This window comes from Spea bombifrons, chromosome 12, assembly GCF_027358695.1.
Source record: "Spea bombifrons isolate aSpeBom1 chromosome 12, aSpeBom1.2.pri, whole genome shotgun sequence".
In the NCBI taxonomy this organism is placed as follows: Eukaryota; Metazoa; Chordata; class Amphibia; order Anura; family Pelobatidae; genus Spea; species Spea bombifrons.
In genome coordinates this window covers 10,281,894-10,302,667 of record NC_071098.1, presented here as the reverse complement: position 1 = coordinate 10,302,667, position 20,774 = coordinate 10,281,894, and the positions used below count along the sequence as shown (strand labels likewise).

At 45.1% G+C, this 20,774-nt stretch overlaps 1 protein-coding gene across 7 annotated transcripts in view; it reads right to left on the bottom strand.

The window, feature by feature from the left end:
* The window catches only part of RERE (arginine-glutamic acid dipeptide repeats), a 127,939-nt gene that overhangs the window by 28,620 nt on the left and 78,545 nt on the right, over positions 1-20,774 (bottom strand). For 6 of the 7 annotated variants that reach the window (XM_053452294.1, XM_053452292.1, XM_053452297.1 and 3 more), the window contains 3 exons: positions 8,235-8,340; positions 6,980-7,076; positions 4,949-5,053 (listed from right to left, as the gene is read on the bottom strand). In XM_053452294.1, the coding sequence (XP_053308269.1) occupies positions 4,949-5,053; positions 6,980-7,076; positions 8,235-8,340 (308 nt within the window). Of the gene's footprint in view, positions 1-1,551; positions 1,628-4,948; positions 5,054-6,979; positions 7,077-8,234; positions 8,341-20,774 lie in introns of those variants that run through there. The other variant, XM_053452298.1, reaches the window with a different exon arrangement.

The following is a 20,774-nucleotide window of genomic DNA, read 5'->3' as shown; positions in this document are numbered from 1 at the left end:
AGTTTAAATTAAGGTTTGACATGCAAGAGAAGGTTAAGGAACTGAGCATCAAACCATCCTCATTACTGCTTTTGCTGTAGGCAGACTATAGAAAGCTGACAATACATCCTTACAATACATCTAAAAAATGACATTACCCTTCCAATGATATATTGGAGGCGATGGAAACATGCTTTTTAGAAGAGTGGGACAATAATATGAACTGTTCTACCCAAACATAAATCCTGGTGGACCAGTCCCGTTCCTTATTACATTTTTGACCTAAAAAGTTTTGACCCACAAACTCATTCCTGCACTTGCCCCGTCTAGCTTTATTCTCTGTAAGATGGGGCGAGGGATGGGGCAAACGAGCCACTGACTTGTAGACAGATGGTATGTTTTTTGGATGACCTGCAACTTTTACATCCCAAGCAGTTGTGACAAAGTAACAAACAAGATTAATAACTTTCCCCACAAAGCTTTTGGTTTAAATGTTTACTTTCAAATTGTTACTGAACAGAACACGAAAGTTTCGTAAAAACAAAGCGACTTCTCTGCCTGGATTGTAAGTGGAAGTAGTTCACGTGCGATGTATTCGCAGGGATCCGCCGCCCGGAATAAGATCTCCGCGTTCCATCGAGCATTTCCGGAAAGCGAGTCCAAATCGCAGACAGCAAGCAATAGAATGGATAAAAAACCAAACCTAACAGTTTTATGGGTTTTTTTTTGTCCAAAGCAACATATACCAAAAAAATAAAAACGATCACGTCTATAGAATAAATAGAAGCTATGAGCATTTAGCTATACATTCATACACAGAGTATACACATATACAGCATATATCTTAAGCATCGCCGATTCACACGGAATTAAATAATTAGGTAAACTCAACAAAAATCAAACAAGTTGCAGTAGGCAGAGAGCTTCATTCATAACGCTTGGGAGGTTTAGACTTTTTTGTTGATTAGATGACGAGCGTGACCGGCTGCATTTAGTGCATATTGTTGTGGGGGGACACGGAGCTCTAAGGGATTAACCGCTCGCTGACTCCCACCACAGCACAGTAACTCGCATCATTAGCACGGGACGTGGACTTCTCAATCAAGACAAAAATCCCACCCACATCAGTAAGCAGCCAATGGCTGTCCAACTCCAGCCCCCCCCCTAAACATTATCTAAACAGTCACTGCGGGCCCAAAACATTACACCAAAGTGTCACATCACTCGCCACGGGCTACGCATGCACGGCAGATCACTGACATGTAGCACAAACGGCTCGCCTTAACCCCTGTGGAGCCACACAGCGTGAGCCGCGTTCTAAATCAGGCCCACTGACCCTGCAAGAGGTTAACGCAGCATTACAGGAAGAGCCGGGAGTCAGGACTGGAGCACGGGCTCCACGCGCACCTGAGTGCATGCAGCGCTGCTCGCAGGTAAACACGCCGAGCAGCTGCAGCCAGCTCAGGGACACGCAGTATTAATGAAACACAGGGAGGGGGAAGCGATCCATGGTAAACATTTGACATGCTTTCAGGGGCAGCAGTGCGGGAGGCCAGAGCTGTCAGTTCCTACCTGCAGGGGCTGAACAGGTCGTCCATCACTAGCACAGAAGCTGCTGGCTCTGCCTGGACTCCGCAGCCTGCAGTCCCTGCTCTAAACTAAGCCCTTTTCTTACACTAACTCCTCAAAATGGTGGCACATGCAGTCAGAGACCTCAGAGAGCTTCCACTGAGCTTGTGCTATGACCTCAGCCTCCACGCACAGCGCTGCAAACTTCCCCCCTCAGACTAAAGGCACTGAGCATGTGCTGTGACCCCCTCCTGCTTGTTTCTCGTCCACTCCCCCCCAGGTCCCCCCTCCTTCCTCGTCTTAGCCACAGACCTTCCTACAACGCAATCAATCTCAGCCCCGCTGTTTCCGTAAATAAAGCCGCCGAGCCGACAAGCGCCTCTCTCTCTCTCTCCCAGGCACACTAAGCTTGTGTGTGAGGAGAGAACGGGGCCCAGCGAGGGAATCTCTGAGATACGAAGCCTCGGGCACCCGGCGCTGCAGCCTGCGGAGACTTAACGGCAATCAAATTGCCACAACTGCTCGCAAATGCCGTACGGCGAAGCCGCCACTACCGGCAGAGACAGAAAACGTTACAATGTTACAAGCAGACCTTAACGACACAACAGATACAGCGAAAGAGTGTTAAGAGGTGCAACAGAGTATCCACTGGCTCAGTCAATACAAAGTAGCCCAGCGGCCACTCACTTTCAATCTTTAATTGTGACAGCAGGGAACGAGCAATCGCCCCTCTACACGGCACACAAAATTACACATCTGCGCTTACTATTTATCTATTTATATAGCGCCATCATATTCCGCAGCGCTGTACATTGGTTAAACAGGACATGACAAGTAGTGTATACAGAAACAAAGAGCGTGGCATCTCTCATACATATCTGATACGTTTTGGCTACGCTGGGAACCTTTATGGCGGTTTTATACAATAATTGGCACGGCTTAGCGTGTTAAATAAATCTCCTTACATACATGATTTGACTCCTTCCTTTAAAGGTTTACTCCCGCCATCGTAAGCGCGTAATGTATATGACATCCGAGTGTCACCTTTAAATTAACCCCCCCCACTGCAGATGCACTTTAATCACCGAGGCTGTGCTCCAGGGGTGTAACAGGACCCCATGCCATGTGCAGAAAGAGCCCCCATTGGTTTTCATGCCAGTGATTGGCTGCTTCAAGCACACAAAATTGGCATCAATGGCGGAGCGGGGATGGGGCCGTTTACTGAAGCCCTGGTAAGCGGTAAGTAAGGTTTTATTTATTACCTTATAGGTCAGAACTTTATAAGTGTTTTAATATTCTCTAGACTGTAAGCTCTTTGAGCCGGGCCCTCTCCTCACCTCTTGTCTCTATAAGTCAAATTGTAATGTTAAACACTACTTATGTCCTTTTTACCCATTGTACAGCGCTAAGGAGGATGGTGCTATATAAAATGTGTCCTTCAGATGTGGGTCTGTATTGGACAACAGACTGTTCTAGAACTTGAGAAGCACTTCCAGTTTCTATGGCAATATCCTATCAGAGCCTGTTTTGGCTTAATAAATAATATGGCAGCATTTAAAATGATTAGAAAAACATCTATGGGCTTGGGAAAGGAACAGCACCAGAAATGGTCAAAGAAGGTGGAACAGTCATTAAAATGATCAGCAGAGTACCAAAGATGCTGGAAGGCCACTCTTGGTATTGACCTCACCTCAGCCTCCATAAAAATACACTTCATCGGTAAATAAAATCTGTTTAGCGATACCAGAGATTTTGCCTGAATGCATTATATTGTCATAACATGATATAAAAGCCTCGATATTTCAGTCCCTGAACTTTCTATAATATCAGATTTATGCAAAATTCATGATGTGTTAATTAACACTGTCTTTATCTGGCTGCGATATATGCATCTGTGAGTTCTATACGTCATATATAATGTTATTGGATGGAGTATATGTTGTTAAAACGATACTTTGAAGCATTTATTCATCTTTCCAACACAGATCTTGCCCCTAAATAAAAAACAACAAGATCTTGGCTCATTACCAATTCCAAACTTGCAATCAATCTGCAAGAAAATAAATGTTTCAACATACTGGAAATACTGCTTATGTAATTATTGCAATATGTTTAGTTCTTTCAATCCAACAACCCCCCCCCCTAAAAAAAACAACCCAGAATTGTTTAAGGGGGAGTCCAAAGGAAGTAGACACTGGGCCCAGCAGCCAGTGGGAGGAGGTACGTGGCAGCAGCTTTACCATTAGTCCCATCTACCAGATGTTTATGGGAATCAGGGCACTACGGCTTGAGCGGCCATCGCCGGCTGTAAAACCTGCTTGGCCAGCAATTAGCAGTTAACCTTCGCGCTGCCAGGGAGACGAGCACATGCTACCAGAAGATATGCATGTAAATAAACCGTACTGGGCACAGATATCACTCCATACAAAGTGCCCGGGGAAAGGACGCATGGATAGATACCTAGAAGCAAAGGTATCTCCACAAACACTCAAATATCATTAACGTTCTGACATGAAAACAGCTCAACACGCACGCCAGAGTGCCTATAAACAAACGCGAGAAACTGAAAACCAAACACCGGGACTCCTTTCCATCCACATCCAAGGAAAACCGGCCAACGGCCATGCCTTCACATGCATACAAGGTAATAGAGCCACTAGAACTGACTCTTCTCTCGCTATTTAAGCTCCATTCCATAGAGAGAGATTTAAATAAAAACTTCTAAACTTGGCTCTTTTGCCCTCCAGGACGGACCGGTACCTACTTACTGGTTACTTGATAACCCACACTCTGACCACCAACACCACAAACAGGACGCGTTTCTCCAGGGTACGTAAAGGGCCGCCTTTTGGGAGAAATTTAGTGATTTGGCTAAAGACTTGACTTCATAATAAACCGAAAAGTTGGGATTTATAGGAACTAGAAAAGTGTTGGGATTTCCGGTGCGCACACAGTCTTCAATTCCTAAAGTTTAATAGATCTCCGCTTGGTAAACAATCATCGATCTAAGAGCACGAACAGAACAAAAGCACAGACAGCTTCTTAGCCCAAGGCCCGTTTTATCAGACGCCGAGCGCAGCCAGCGATTCCTGCATTTGAAATGCCGCCCAAGAGGGTTTCCTCTAAGAAAGCATCTGCTCGGACCCCCGACAGAGGCGGCTTTGAGGAGGCACCGCGCTCCGACTTCTCATTGGACTGCATCGCTTGTAAGATCTACCGGAAACCGTGAGATCATATTGAACGCCAGAGAATGTTACAACAGCCAATAGGAAACCGAGTCACCCCGCTGGGGAACCTTTAACAGAAATCTTGAACGGTTTTACCAAATTCTAGGAACACAACTTCAGAAGAGAGAAGAATGCAGAGGAAGGAAAAGTCAAGTAATGTTTTGAGCACTTACCTAGTCTCTGGATTGTATCCCAGTATATAGAAAAAGGAGTCAATCCTAGCTTTAAACTCCCGAGCAGCAAATATATCTGAGAAATGGGAGATGTTGCATTTCCCCCTGGCAAGAAAAAAATATCGTAAGTTTAGACAATTTCAGGATTAACTACGTGCAGAAGTCCTGCTCCATCATAATGCTTTATACCACCGGCCACGCAGTAACACCTCCCGATTACACGGGAGAGAATCGGGGGCATTTTCTAGATGACACAGGGTCATTAATTAGCGGAGTGTAAAAAGGACCACCAAAAACTGCAGCCTGGAAGAAACTAAGAACACGCTCCTGTAGACAGCACCTTTATAGTGGGTGTTAGAGGTTTTGTGCGGTCCCTGGGCTGGTGGCCGGTATAAACGGGGAGTCAGAAACTCCACTCCATTAGTGATCTGACACAGCCCGGCACAGAGCTGCGCACGTTCACTCTTAAACCCTAAAGCACTGTCCTTTCACAGCCTTTCTACAGCCAAGAGCTGAAAGATGTTCACAATCTGTGAAGACCGCTCCGCTGTGTGCACTTTACACAAGTACCGAGGCAGGACCCTCTATCTTATGTACCGTTTGTCAGTCAGCTGATTCTACTTGTGTCATATCATTTGAGTAAATATTCTATAGGAAACAATGCGGAAATGACTGGCACTATGTAAGTAAAAGATACCATAATAATCCCAACTCTCAGGTACGTTGGATTTTTTCTTGTTCGGCGAGTATATTTTCAGCTGATATTCTGCTCAGGCTGGTGGAAATTGTAAGGCAACGTAAGGGCGACCCCTAGGAGCTCTGCTAAAACGTACAAAAACTCAGAGAGATCAAGTGAATCTGCGCTAAGCGGACACAATATCTGGGCAGTGGCGGCATCCCTAGCTCCTGTGTGGAAGAGGAGCAATCGTTTTGGTGGCAGGGGTACTTAGGCACACTTTGGTCTGGAGCCATAGACCGGCCACTGCACACCTGTAACAGCATGAAATCCTCTAGCAGTGTGCATGTGGAAAAGCAGATCACTGAAGGAGATCGTCACTGCTTTCAGAGCACCTATAGGTAGCGAGAAAGGAACCTGGGACAAACATCAGAAAGCAGTAGACAGATCACATACATATTCATTGGACAAGGAGGTGGATCATTCGGAATCCATTGGCTCTCTTTGGTCTGGGTGGGACCAGAAACTCTGCGGGAACGTGCAGTATTTATCTAGAGCGCCTTAATAGGTTAAGTCAAAACTTCATCCACCCCCTGGTCTCCAGCTTTGAATGCCCCCCCCCCCCCGGCACTGGCTAGAGCTAATTTGCCTTTAAATCAGCCGCTTTTGGCTATGTGGTTCGGAACAAAGCAAATGTCTGTCAGATGGTTTATATTTAAACATCTGAGCAGATTACTCGGTTTCCTTCCCGCAGACGGCCAAGTGCAAAGACCGAGCCAGGAAAGCAATTCTGTCTTCACCTCTTTAATTCAGCCTGAAGTTGTCCAGGACTTTCCTCTTCCCAGCAAAGCCCGCAAACGCAGCGGTTTAGGGTACATTCTGTAACCGCAGCATGATCCCGGCCCTTTCATTTAACTGCGTGGCCCTTGCAGGAGCAGTGTTAAAGCTTTTCCAGCAAAACGGGAACTAATGATCAATTTATATGGGTTGCTGCCAATTACATGTTTTGTACTCGTCTTGGACCCTCAAAGCTACAAGAATCCCCCACCCCCAGTAATGGTTTGGTGCTTAAATCTAGTCCAGTTTAACAGCATGACTTCCATTACTCGCTACTGAATGTAAAAACTAATTTATTGGTAGGTGTGTGGAGCTCAATTCCTAACAATAATAATAATAATTCACTGCTAGACGAGGGCGTTGTGGATATGGATTGTAAAGACACAACCAATTTCACTTACTACTTCTGTTAATAAAAGGTGCTTTGTGTTCTGGTACACTGGGTGTCCACAAAAAAAAAAAAGAGGGGCAGCAACTTCAGTAACTGCTGAAGGATGTTCATTGTAGGCAACCATTACCTTAAAGCAGCAGCATGGTAAGTGTCAACGTAATCCGAGATGAAGAGCTCTCGGTTCCGGATGACGGGGTCTGTGATGACCAACTCTCGGCCGGAATCTGAAGGGGAGAAAGTGTAAGGGTCAGTCGGGGGACCATCAACTGTGCAAGAGACCTTCGTACAACTCGTACGAGCAAATACATGCAAACAAAAACACAACTAACCCAGTAACATCCCACTTACTCTCCAGGATGAGAACGGGAAATACAAAGGTTTAAATAACGACAAGGCATTTTTCTTTAAATAGAGGATTACACTCCATTTCCTTTTTCTTCTACCAAGTGTGTACATGGCTCACAAGAAAAATCTTTTCACAAATTGTTCATTAAAAAAATGGTTTCCATTGATGTCATATATACGATTGCTAACAGCAATCACACTCCTCTCTTGCCCAGGTTCCAACATGTCCTGGGCACGATAGGAGTGTGACTGCTGTTAGCAATTATGTATGTGTGTGTATATATATCTTAATATTGTTATTAAATTTGAATTTTTCTGTCCTAGTTTGGTGTGTTAACCACACCTCGGAGGTGGGGTGAGGATTTCTGGTTATTTTACCCAGTTTCTGAAATTCAGTGATTTAGAAATGTTTTCCAGAACATCTTAACGGTCTGATTTATATTCTTCATGACTGATACTTGTAAGGCAGGACACAGCGCCTCTTACTTGTCATCTAACAAAGCCCCAGACTAAACCCAGCGGCTTTCAGATGGATGTAGCATCTAGAAATCTGATTAATATGTGCGAGTAATTAATTTAATATCAGTTCAACTCTTGAGAGGCTCATGAAAATGACAAGATACGAGGAGATAACATCATTTGGAAGCACAGTATGTATACAAACCTCAGAGCAAGTGTGTATGAGACACGGCTGCCCTCAGGGATTGCGGGGCCAGAGGAGTTTCTGCAGGTCTTAAAAAAAGTAGAGTGCTGGGATATGACATCATACCTCAGCTCCCTGCTTCCTTTAGACTTGGAGAGACCACCAGCAATGAAGGATAGTGGTAAGCCGTAGCCCCCTTTCCCCTCCCAAATGGCAGCCCTGATGAGACAAAACAGAACTAGAGCGTTGTTTAGGTGCGTATGGACTGTAGTGACATTTCTCACATGGTATCCAGTTATTTATCCTGGAACGATGTTGTACAGAAAGCCAGTGGCCAGCTGGTTGCATGCCAGGGCCATTAAGAGTATTTGCATAAAAATATTTGGGGTCTTACCGTTCTCATTGTGTCGATCTTGTACCAAGTGCTGGTAGACCGAGTCCGGCACCTCAGACTGACGATAATACCACTTCACATTCATCAAGAGGTGGTCTCTCTTACTCTGAAAGAATGAAGGGGGGGGGTTAAATTTGGTACAGATTTATTAAAAATAAAAGACAACTAAGTGCAGCACGGGCCAAGACTGACACGCACAATATTTTATTGAAAAGTAATAAAGTCTCTCGATAACTTTCCATGCAGATACTATACGTGTCGCGTACTTACAGATCATGCCTTTCATTCTTAAATATTGAGAAAATCATAGACTGAAGTAACCACATAACCAACATACTAGGAACATCTACACCACCAACACAGCTCTTGCTGCTTCAGGGTTTTAATTCACCTGCCCCAACGTAATTGCCCCAAGCCTGACCAGGAGCACACAGTATCGCGCACACACCGTATCGCACACACATACCGGAGCTCCGCTCGGTTGCTACTTGCTAATACCAGGTTCTCTACTCTAACTGTCCCGCCAGATTTCATTTTTTAATGGCGCCTAAAGGTTACAAGTTACTGACGGCGAGTAAGATCATGTTTCTACCTGCTATGAAATGCAAATATGTTCCATACCCCTTCATTCAGTCTTTGGTTTTCGAGTGCCGGCTTTACAGGACGCAACAAAAGCCCGAGCGCTCGCGGTATATAAAAGAGCAAAGCTGAGATTTCCGGCTCCCTTTGTGACGAGGTCAGCGAAGGACCAGCTGCTGCTGGATCAATGAAGCCCTTGCCGGGGAGAACTCGTAACGTTCAATGTAATTAAAATGTTTTCAAGAGCTGCTTTCAACGCGACTTAAAACACGCAAACCGCGGCTGAAAAGTTTGACGGGCGACAAAAGTTTGATCGGGTTTTGATGTCAGAACTTTAAAGCTTTAACTTCACAATTGTGTCACTCGCATTAGTGAGTCACGTTTTAACTCTACCAGTGCCATCCGATGAACAGATCACCCTTCTCACATGTAGTGGATTCAATCTGTGTTATATATCCAAGCTGTGCTTCTGTATTAGGGCTGCATCATAACCACAACTGGAAAACACTATATAGAGTCTTTCCAAAGTTTTTCGAGGTAAACGTCAATCTCATATAGTTTTTCAGCCTCACACGTGTATAAAGCATTGTATGGTTTAGTTATAAATAGCCTTTTGTGTGCTTTGTACCAAGTCCTTATCATGCTGCCCTGGAACAACGTAGTAGATGTTCATTCCAGAATGTTCCCAGAAACTTATATTTACTGATATTTTGTACGAGAAATCTGGTTACAAGTATTCTGAAGTTAAAATGTTTCCATTTTAAAACCCTAAATCCCTTACTTTCTGAAGAAAAGCTCAGCACTGGCCCCGGCTCCGCTGCAATACAGCCATCTACGGGCTTGTTAAAGAGATCATTAAAGGGCGCGGAATAAAGTTGGCCCTTGAGCGCTTTAACTAAACTCCTTTTCTTGGAAAAGGCTGTCGCTCTCTCTCCTTGTAAGTCTATAACATGAGAAAGTAATAAGAAATTGCCATATACTTTCCCCATATTCCAAATACCGCAGGAAGCCGAGAAAGGCCTAAAGGGAAATTAACATTCTTTTATGGTGAGACAAACCACAAAACGTTTATTTTTATTTCTCCTTTGGAATCAACTTTTTTTATTTTTTTTTTACAAGTTGTAATTCTGCACAAATATTTAACCTCACATCACGCACAATTGTGGTTTTAAAAGAAGTGTTGGGGGGCAGGGCCTCTCTACGGAGGGCATTAATAAACCTACATTTATCCACATGGCATTGCTATGGCCTGATGAGTAGAAAGCGCAAATTCTAAAATGACCAGCAGGTGGCAACATTGGGTCAGATACAAAAATACTGTTTCTTAATGAGGTCACAGAACAGACTATTACCAGCACCGAGGATATAAACTTTGGGAAAGCGTCTATAAACCCCTGGTGGAAACAGTCGGTTTAAATGATTCTCCATCTACACAAGAACATTGTCGGGCAGATCTTAAAACTATGCAGATCGGTGTGATCAAATCACCTTTTACTTATAGAGCACCAGCATTTTCAGTAGCGTTATATATGAAACGTTTATTTTTATATGGAATATATTCAAACACTGCCACCTTTAACTAATATAGTATGAGGGTGTGCGGAATACTGCTACACCACAGTGAACATGTATCAGCTTAATTCCCATAATGTCCTTTATGGATCAGTAGAGGTGACATCACTAATGAAAATCTGAATTTCATTCATCAGTAATTTGGCAATTCAACCATTACTCAATGTGTGCTCATATATGATATTAAGCTCAGAAGTCTAATGTGTACAATACGTCTTTCAATGCAATCAGAGATAAAAACGCTTGTCCCTTTTTATACGCCATTAAACTAGTATTAGCCAGCTATACCAGCCCATGTTCTCTACACGAGTGATCAGCTCCTTGACATGTGAAGTAGAAAGCTACAAATAAGTCAGTAGACCCCGAAGTCAGAACGTGTGGCTGCTGCCTCTTCTGTGGTTAAGTGTGGTTCCCCCAACAAGCACCCCTTCTCTGCTGCCACCCGACACAAAACTGGATCTAAACCGACTGCACGCAAATGCAAACTCTAACAAGGTCTTAAACACGGATTTTACTTGTCGTGGCGTGTCCACTGCACGGAGAAAGGATAAACCACATCTGACACCTTGGTCCAAGTCTTTAGCACATCTTGTGCTTTACGTCGACGTGTCGGATGAAGACAAATGCTTTGTTCTCTCGGGGCTCTAGAAGCCCTCTCTACAAAGTGTCCTTTGTGCTTTTCTGCTGGGTGAAGGGAAATGCATCGTAGGCCGGTCACCGGTCATTATCCTCAGATGGTACTGGAAGGAGCTGGCCAGACCCTAACCTTTTAGTTCTGTTTGGCAAGCAAACGCAGTAAGATCATCCGCAATGTATTATATTTTCCGCCCAGCCACCTTCCCTCTCCATGTAATATTCATTACTTTCTGTTCTACAGAATTGATTTCTGCATCACCTTCATTGAGCGCAGCATAACATGTACTCAATAAATCCCAAACCCGCCAGATAATTTATGTTCCCATATCATGTGAATAAAGCAGAATTATCAGTTCACGTCAATGCATCATGGGAGATATGGATTTCAGGATTTGTGGAAACGCACCGAGGAACGGGGATAAGTTGTAGAGGAGATTGAAAAATCGGACACAACCACCCACTCAACGGGGGGCCGGGGGATACAATGGCGATAAATCTGTATATAATTCAATAAAAAAAATGCTATTTAAGCTTCAACCTGCTAGACAATAATAATAATATAATGCATTAAATACACACAATTTTGGTAATTGATCTTTTAAATCAGAAGAATTTTCAAAGCAAAATTGTTCTGTAATAGTGCCTGTCTCGCCAAGTGAACGGAGACGCTGAAAGCCGCGGTGACAACAAGCAGGATCATTTATTAAGACGACATAACTAGACATGAGATCACTGGAGTGCTCAGCGGGGAATGTTTGCTACCAAAGAGCGCAGGCTTATTTAAAAAAAGACACAAAACACTGGCGCTCTTTCACAAGGTTCTTATTAGATCTGGATTTTCACATCAACATCCATTTTGTCGGCCAGGAATACATCATGTGTGAGCAGGAAAAAAAAAATAGATCAAGTCGGGTTATTTTTTTCTTTAGTAGTCCGTGACAGACACGAAAAAAGGGAAGACGAAATGTGATTAATACGCTTGAAAAAGGACGTGTAAACTGTGCTGAATACACCAGGACCGGTCACATTTCTTTGCGTCGGCTCGGAGATCACCGCGTTTTTCTGAGCTGCCGGGAGCATGTGCTGAGAGGGCTATGATCTGGCGGTGCCGTGACTGCCCGCCAAACACAAACATCATAGAACCCACAGTGTCCGGTCCTCACCCCTCCTCAAAATCCCCTACAGCAGAAGCCGAAGGGTCCACAATGCAAGCGGTTTCCTTTCGGATGTATATATCCCAGCAGAATTATTAGCACTTTCCTTTAAATGCAATATTCTGCCAATCCAGCAATTCTCTTAATCTGTAGATCGGCGATGTGTGTGTCGGTTCTCGCAGGAATACAAAGCCGTGTCTCCGAAAGCCGTACCGGCAGGAGACTCCACCAGCGACATAACACGTAAACATGATACAGTTTCCAGAACCGACAGCACACGCCGTCATACAAGACTATTGCACTAGAGCAAACCTGCCAGTGGCCTCTGTGGCCCAGCGGGGGTTAATGGGCAGATTTACTTGATGGCCACCATGGTATAAGTGGGAAGAGTAACAGATACATGTCTGGACTGAACTGAATTGGAATCATCGCTGTGCATTTCCCACAGCTCCCATAATGTGCTGATGGGCAATAAAACACTTGCGGTGATAATGTTGGTTTATGGTCGCTGGAGGTACAGCGGGCTGCCCCACAGGCTTGTCTATGCTACGATGACCCAATGTACTCATCGCTGTACAATCCGGTGCCTGGCACAGATCTTGCGCAATTCTGTGCAGCCATTATGTAGGCGAGGTGAGATTCCTCGGAGGAATATCTGAGATTCCCCCCAATTACACAGGTTTAGAAGACACGCATTGTGCTCATGGCAGAAAATCTATTTCTCCGTTTCCATCTGACAGCGAACAATCTGAGATGAAAGCGGTCGCCACGATGCAGCCAGCCGGGGCAGGGAAGGGCTGTATATCTCAGGAGACCCGAATTAAGTTCTGGTTCTGGGAGAGATGCCGGGCCATTCCAATGCATAGAATTTATCCCATGTATCAGAACCAGTCCAGGGAACATACTGTAAGGATCAAACCGAGCCGAGACCTCCACACCTTCTCTGTATGTAAATGCCATTTGTATGTATAGCAGCGTACAGCGCCGCAGAGCCAGATGAGGTCCCTAAACACAGAATCATCAGACTCTGCATGAGGAAATAGTTATTGGATATTTCAGTTTTAAACACTGGTGTGTGGTTAGCGCGTCATCAGCGGGTTAAACCGCAGAGATTGTGTGGGCCGCAGATGTCCAACAGACTCTGTATAAGAGGGGTTTGGAGCGCCTCATTACCTCCCCTATTTATATGCTGCACTCCGTGCAGAGGAGGCTGGAATGTGCCTGTTCTGATGTGACGAGAAGTGACAACTCCAGCCCTCCGTCTGCCAAGTCTCAGCGTATCAGCGCCATCGCTTAACATCATTATGTGTAACCAGACGGGAGACAGTGGTCACTAATGGCTCGTCTTGCTGGTCACGCAGGCAGAATTGTGCATGAACTTGCCTGCCCCCTGTATGGAAAACGGCACAGCATCAATGTCAGGAAAGCCAGAGGTATTACTGGCACTCAGATTTATTTTCTGGATTAGTCGAGACGCACCGCTTACTATCTGAATTGACTAGGCTTAGATTAAAATCTTAATGCAATATAATAACGAGTTTAGCTGTAGCTGTCTAACACAGCTCCTTAAGCAGCCGCACTAGAAGAAAAAACCCAGAAATGCAATCATTGAGCTTGTGTTTGAACCACAGATAATGCCGTCGCAATTGGCAGAGGATGGAAGGATGCAGAACACGTTTCATGGCTGCTTTCTTTAAGTCCTTGAGTGACCACATAAGACCATCGACCTAGGAAAGCAAAGTATGGAGTGCAGTGTACATCCAAATACTCATAACTGAAGCTCACGCCGTTGCCTCCTCCATACACAATAGGCTTCTAATCCTGGAAGATGGCTTGGTGGTTTACAATCATGTAGTTGAGTGAACAGAGTAATAGAAGGCAGGAGATGAGAAGGTTGCTTTAAGAATTCAGCGAGTTCACTCCAGCGGGAGCCCAAGAGAGAGCGAGATTCTCAGAGTATTAAAATGATCCATCTCGCCATTCTGTGGGAACATCTGTGTCCGGTTTAATTGGGTGCATTATATGACTTATGTCAGCCAGTTACACCAGGCAACGCGTTTCAAAGCTGGGGATTTGATTTAGACGCAATGGGCGGAATAAAACAAGATATTGGTGGCTTCATCCGGCGAAACAAATAAAATGAGATTATCAGACTTCATCCACAAAATTCTTGGACCCAATACAATGTAACTGCAATAAGCACGGCCCCAACGATAATTAAACAATACCACTAGCCTATAATTAAGATTTAACGTTTCTCGTTAATCTCCATATTTTGAAAAGGGGCTTCATCTAAACCTTTACTCATTAAGGCCAAAGCACAGAGTCAATACCACCGTTAGGGGCCATTTGATTTAGTGTCGTACGAATGTACTTATAATGCTGGTTAAGATGGGCTCCCAAAATAGGGCTGTAATCTCAGTCGGGGCAGTTGAATTGATGGACTGTATAGATTTTAGACAAGAGAAGCCGGAGCCTGTCAGTATCGGATGCTGATCTGCTGACAACACGGCTCCGCCAGACTTAAGATACTTCAGGGTGCAATAAAGCACAGCTAAAGAACTATAATTAGGGAGCATTTTCCTGAAATCCCCCAGGAACAGGGACAGCCAGGTGCTTCATAACCGCTAAGAGGTTGTTTTCATCTGAATGTAAATTTCCTGTAAAAATAAACAAACTGAGGTCCTTTATCATCTCGTACTCCTGCATTAGCACCAAGTCAGGAGAGAGAAAAGCTGAACGGCAGGAGCCCTATTCTGCTCTCGGCAAACCTGGGCTTCCTAAACTCCAGCGAGAAGACTCGAGTTATACCGTCAATGTCATTCCTGATGTGTTCGGAACATGGAGTCACCCTTCGATGACAACATGCAACCAAAACACTTGGCGTGTAGCCAACACAGACAGGATAGAGGGAGCCCGGGACCGTCCAAAACAGACGAAGGTCATGAAAGTCTGCATGCATATGAAGGAGAGTGACATGAACCCACTGATATATATCAAAAGGGATCTAAAAAGTGAGCATCCATCCTTAAAATTCGCAGAGAGCTGCTTACCTGGAATTCTTCAACCCAGAACAAATTGGCCGTGGTATAAAAATGCATATAATATGTATCAATATTGTGTAATGATTGCGCAAGAAGCTCTTCTGGCACTTGGGAAATCCACAAAATGGCTGAAATTATCGTAGAAGTTTTGTAAATAATTTCCTAGCTGAAAAGGGAACTCAAACGCTCGATCTTCTCTGGAACTGAAAGGGTGGCACGGAGGTATAAATAACACTTCCCATTCTGCACTAGGAGACGCGTTGTAAATCAAACCCGCTCTAAACTGTGTGTGTGCAGCACTTACCTAACAAGTCGGGGTATTACTGATGCATTTAACTAATCATCGAGAATGTGCTGTGGTAATTACCTTCCATTAAGGTTTCCTGTTTGAGACTCCCAGAAAAGGCAATCCATAAAGAGAGAGGGAGAGCAGTTCACGGCGCTTGGCATTTGGCGTAAAATGTCACTGGAGTTACACGCCTCACATCTAATTACCTAAAACACGCATGTACAGCAATGCCAGCAATCCAACAAGGATACCGGTACCGGTGGGCATGGGGGGTCTGGTGAAGCTGCAGCCAGTGTTCTCACTTCTGTAGCAAACCATTAAAGCATTCTAACAGTAATGTGTCAATGAGGTGGGCAAGGAACAGAGGACCCTCACACAACCAACACACCAAGCGAGAGGGGAACACACAGCATTAATGATACGACAACGGAGGGACCGCATGGCTGGAGGGGTTCAGACCACACTGGACACCGGGAGTCTAAGCGTGGCTGGAGGTTTCTGGTTTTTTCACATTAGAAAGCTTTTACTCTGATGTGTCAATACGAGGAATGGAGCCACCCAGCAGAGGCATTAAACGCGGATACAATGATTAGCGTGATTGACTGGCCTATCTCTGAAAGCGATCGTTTCGGCTGCTCACGGAAAAATCACATTTCTCTGTGTTCTTTAGTTATGTCACAAATGTGATGTGGAAGCCGCAGACGCATCTGAAGACAGAGACAGCAAATTACTGGAAAGGTGACCTTAACGCCGGAGAATATTTAAATACCAGGGTAGATGCACCATAAAAGCCACAGGCACACAAATAGCTTTAAAAAGTGCACACAATTGATACTTTAACCCCAATGGCCATAACCTAACCCAGATGGCATAGAAAAGAAACAAGAATCAAATACAAGGGACAGCAGTAATAACAGAGCTGATGTTCTATATGAATACCAGGAAGCTGTCAGATGCCTTCTGTAACCAGGAGCACACGGGAAGTGCCTACAGAGGGACGTCATGAAGACCACGTCCAAGGTCTGCACACGGAATCATTGGTAGATTAATGCTTCACAGTCCGCTCGATGGATACAGACATGATTGTAGAAGAGAGAAAGAGGTGAGGAGTTATATATTTTAATCCCTCAATAGCTCACAAATGAGCTCTCAAATCCAGAAACTATGGGGGGCAAAACCAAAAATGCCCTAACCTTTTCCAAGGGTAATCCACACGGACTTCACTGAAAATGTTTATGACCGTGGCACGTGATCAGAAAAAATGGTCTACTTTTCCCCTATAGTTTGTATGTGCTCTCCTAGAATTAGAACACTTAATGTATATGCTGGCTGATTGAGATGATGAATTTCCTGAATCCCTCTCATTTTCATTCTCAAAATAAAAACATAGCTTGTGGAAATGAGCGGAATACCATTTGGAAGTTACAGCGGCAGAGCCAGTAAAACAAGGGCCAAGCCGGAGAAGCAACAGCAATAGAAAACATGCAGATTGCCGCGTGGGGAATTGGAATGATGGGCAGTTAGTGTCGGCTGCTGAAGTACTAGTTTGTATTAACGGCAGAGGAGTAAGAATTTATATGTAAATCACACGCATAAAATATACACGGGAGGTAAAGAAAAAGCACTGAGTAGCAAGGAAGGCTGCAAAGAACCTTCATTTATTTGGTAATAATTCATTAGGCAGGCACACTGCCTCGCTGAACTGTCTCAGGCAAATCCAAAGAGCTCTACTCATCCAGAGAAGCCTCAGACACAAAAAGAATGAAGTATCAGAGAATCTGATGGCAGCCAAAAAAAAAAAAAAAACGCTCCACCAATATAGCCTGCTGTCAAATTCGGCTTTTGCCATATTGCTTAAACTCCATCAATATTAATCTTTACCACTTTGGTCATTTCATTCATTCACTTTTTCCAAACCCCACATTTAAGCATCAGGAATCCACCACATCTGTATAATCATAGGAGCGGCTTTCCTCCTGCCAGATAAAATGTCATCTCACAGCCACATACAATTAGTTTTCATGGCAGAATTATGAAAAGGGTTCGGCGGGCCTCTGGCATTATGGGAGTTGTAGTCCACAGCAGCTGGCATACTAGAGGCACAGCAGCCGCCATGAATGGTGCCAGCGAGCAGCTTACTATAATCAGATGTAAATGACCTCAATTGATGCAAAGGTAAGAGGGAGGGGGAAGTAATACAAAAATTAGAACGAGTCTTGCTGTGACAACGCCATTAGTCACCCTGTCGTTGACTGCAATAATCTGTACACACATCACATTCCCTTGTTATTAGTTAGCGCTGTGCTGCCTTGTAGTCTCCGTGCATGCGGATGACTGATCCAGCGGCGTGCCTGTTTATACAGGGGACAGCGACGAGCTGGAAGGTGTTCACAGTCATGGAAATCAGAGCGTTATTCGAGCGCGCATGCTGCTGTGTAATCTCACGGTAAACACAGCGAATGGATCAAAACCAGGCGTCTCCGGGGAACAAACACAACATTTCTCACATGCAAAAACCTACAAGGCTGGGGGTACGGCACAGCACAGAGAGGGATTTACCCAGCGGGGTAACAGGGCAGCGGGCAATGCCCCCCAAGGTCTGCGATTGGCCTCACTGTAACGTCTGCAATAAAACCGAACGGGGAAGTCATTTGTTACATTATCAGAAACAGAAGCCAATTTGTTCTCTGCTTCGGCTTCCTCCACACCCCAGCAACGCAACACACAGGGAGTTAATCTCATTAATAAAGAGGGAACAGATTTCTCCTCCGCTCTGATGACTGATCTCCCTGCAAAGCTGAATACCACAACCTCATCTAAATACCATTTTCTTGGCTCTCTCCCCCTCTGGTCTTTTTACATATAACATATCTGAATGTTTCACGGGGACGGCTTGCCGTGCTTTTCAAAGCAGCTCTTACTCTTTTCCTACGCGCTCCTCGTCCGCCTCGTTTAGCTCACAATTAAGGCCACAAGATCCCCTTCACGGGGTGCAGAAACGAGCCTAACAGCACGGTAACCGCTCTACCAAATAAAAACCGAGTCGTGTTAAACAGGCTGACATACGGCAGACACCGGGGGGTCTATTAGTAATTACTATTACTAATAGACTATTGCGGTGCTGTCCACGTTTCCGGCGTCGTGGGCCGTATGCCAAACAGAATGGCGACCGGCTGTCCACTTAGCTTCAGAACATTGTTATAATCACATGTATGATAAATGTTTGCATTGCCCGGTTTGCGAATGTCTACGTTTGTCTGAAAAGCTGTGTTCTTGGCCGGTCGTATGTCTCGTATCATAAAGGCTGGAGGGGGGCAGGTTAACTAAACGTAACACAATGCAGTGCAAACCAGCAGGAGGCAGAAAATACAGCCGGGGACACGCATCCACTTTCCACGCCTGTTATTCATTTCCCTTTCATAAACATGCTTAACGGAGTGATTAACAATCTGCGAGACAAAATGCAAAAACAATCTGGATTTTTGCAAAATATATTTATGCTATAACATTAGCAGGACAATAACGGCAGGAGGCTTTGTGCTACAGGCGCTGAAACCGGATTAAATACCGGGATAAATGCACAGCGCATGCACAGGTCCAGAGTGCTAACCACAGAAGGGGGGCTCAGGCCTGGCGAGCAGGTCCCCGGCAATGAATCATTTGGCTCCATGAATGAGCTGCTTTGTGCGGACCTGATATACTGAAACCCTCCACGCGGTGGCCGAGAACACGGCTTTAATGATCAGAGAGCGAGGAGTGCCAGCTTTAGCTAATTCGGAAATAAATGTACCCGTCATTGTATTGTAATCGCCGGTAAGAGGGGTGTTTCAGGGGCTAAACGCGTTAAGGAGACCAACACTGAAGCGGGGGTCCCGCTGGGAGGCTGATAGAGTAAATTAGATGAATATATTACAGTATGGATTGATTTGGCTGTTGGGCGCTGGTGTAAATCACACGTACGCGGGTTGTTCAGTAAAAGCCCGACATACTTACAGGGTGATTTGGAATCTCACAAGGCTGCATTCGAGATTTTAGACTTTTTGCACCAACCGACCTTCCTAGACCAATGAGTGAGCGGTAAGGCTGGCATTCGGGGAAAGGCACTGTACGAATGACCCTGTGACCCAGCGCAGTCTACCTGCGGATCTAAAAGAACACCCTTCCACCTGCGATTCCTCCCCGGCAAAGCTATTGTTACACTAGGCCTGAGTCCGGGTACAAAACGAGAGACCTGAGAATTTGCAATCGACAACGAATGCAGAGCCTGCCGTGACGGCTGCCGTCACCCCCGAACTAGGGTCATAAATCAGACCCAACCAGTGGATAAAGGAAATAAATATCAAGAACCCAATATATAAAAAACACACACAAAAAAAAACCAGGTTACACCCCCCACACTTTTTCTTATTGAACACAATAAGGTTCTGTCATCCAGCACTTTCGCCCCCCGTCGTCCATGGAGTATTGTACCTTTGCTCTGACTTATTGTCACATCTTTTGCCATCAGCATTGCAAAGAGCCGAATGAACACTGCAAACCGGCAAAAACGCTGACTTTCCACCCGTCTGCTGGGGAACGGATCAATAAGGCAGCAAACATCTCTCTGATGAATACTCCATGCTGTCCTCAGCAAACCGCCAGAACGGGGCTTATTTCTGTGTCTGATAGAGAGAACAAATCTCAGGACGGGACACGGATTTACTTTGCCTCCCAGACACGACACTGCATAGCTAACCCCAGGGCGACAGGGGTAATAAATACTCCTTGAAGATGCATATATTTCCCGCCCCACTGCTAACCAAATGATGACAATCCCCCGATTCACATGAAATGACATGGAGTTCCCCGGTGGGGGAATGTCCATGTCGTTCCCCGGTGGGCATAACGAGAAGATACGATATAACGCACATTCCCTCCGTGAGGTGCAGGGCGTAGTGACTGGGGGGTAATAGTGGAAATTAACAGGCGAGTTTCTCTCGCTCGCAGAATGATGTGGGAAACAGCGCTGGAAGCCAAGGTGTTAATGGAACGCCGCGTGTAAAAGCGGGCCACGGGTGACGTGGAAGGATGGCTGCCACGCGTGTGAATACGTTACGGCCGTGTAAAGATCAGCCACGCCGCCATAGTTCAGGTGCCCAGGGGAGATAGGGAATTGCTCTTCTCTGTCAGCAGACAGGACAATAAGACTGCTAAATCCAGACGCTCGACACTGTAAAACCAACAAACCTGCTTCACCGAGATAAGAATGCAGACGCCGAAGCATCGA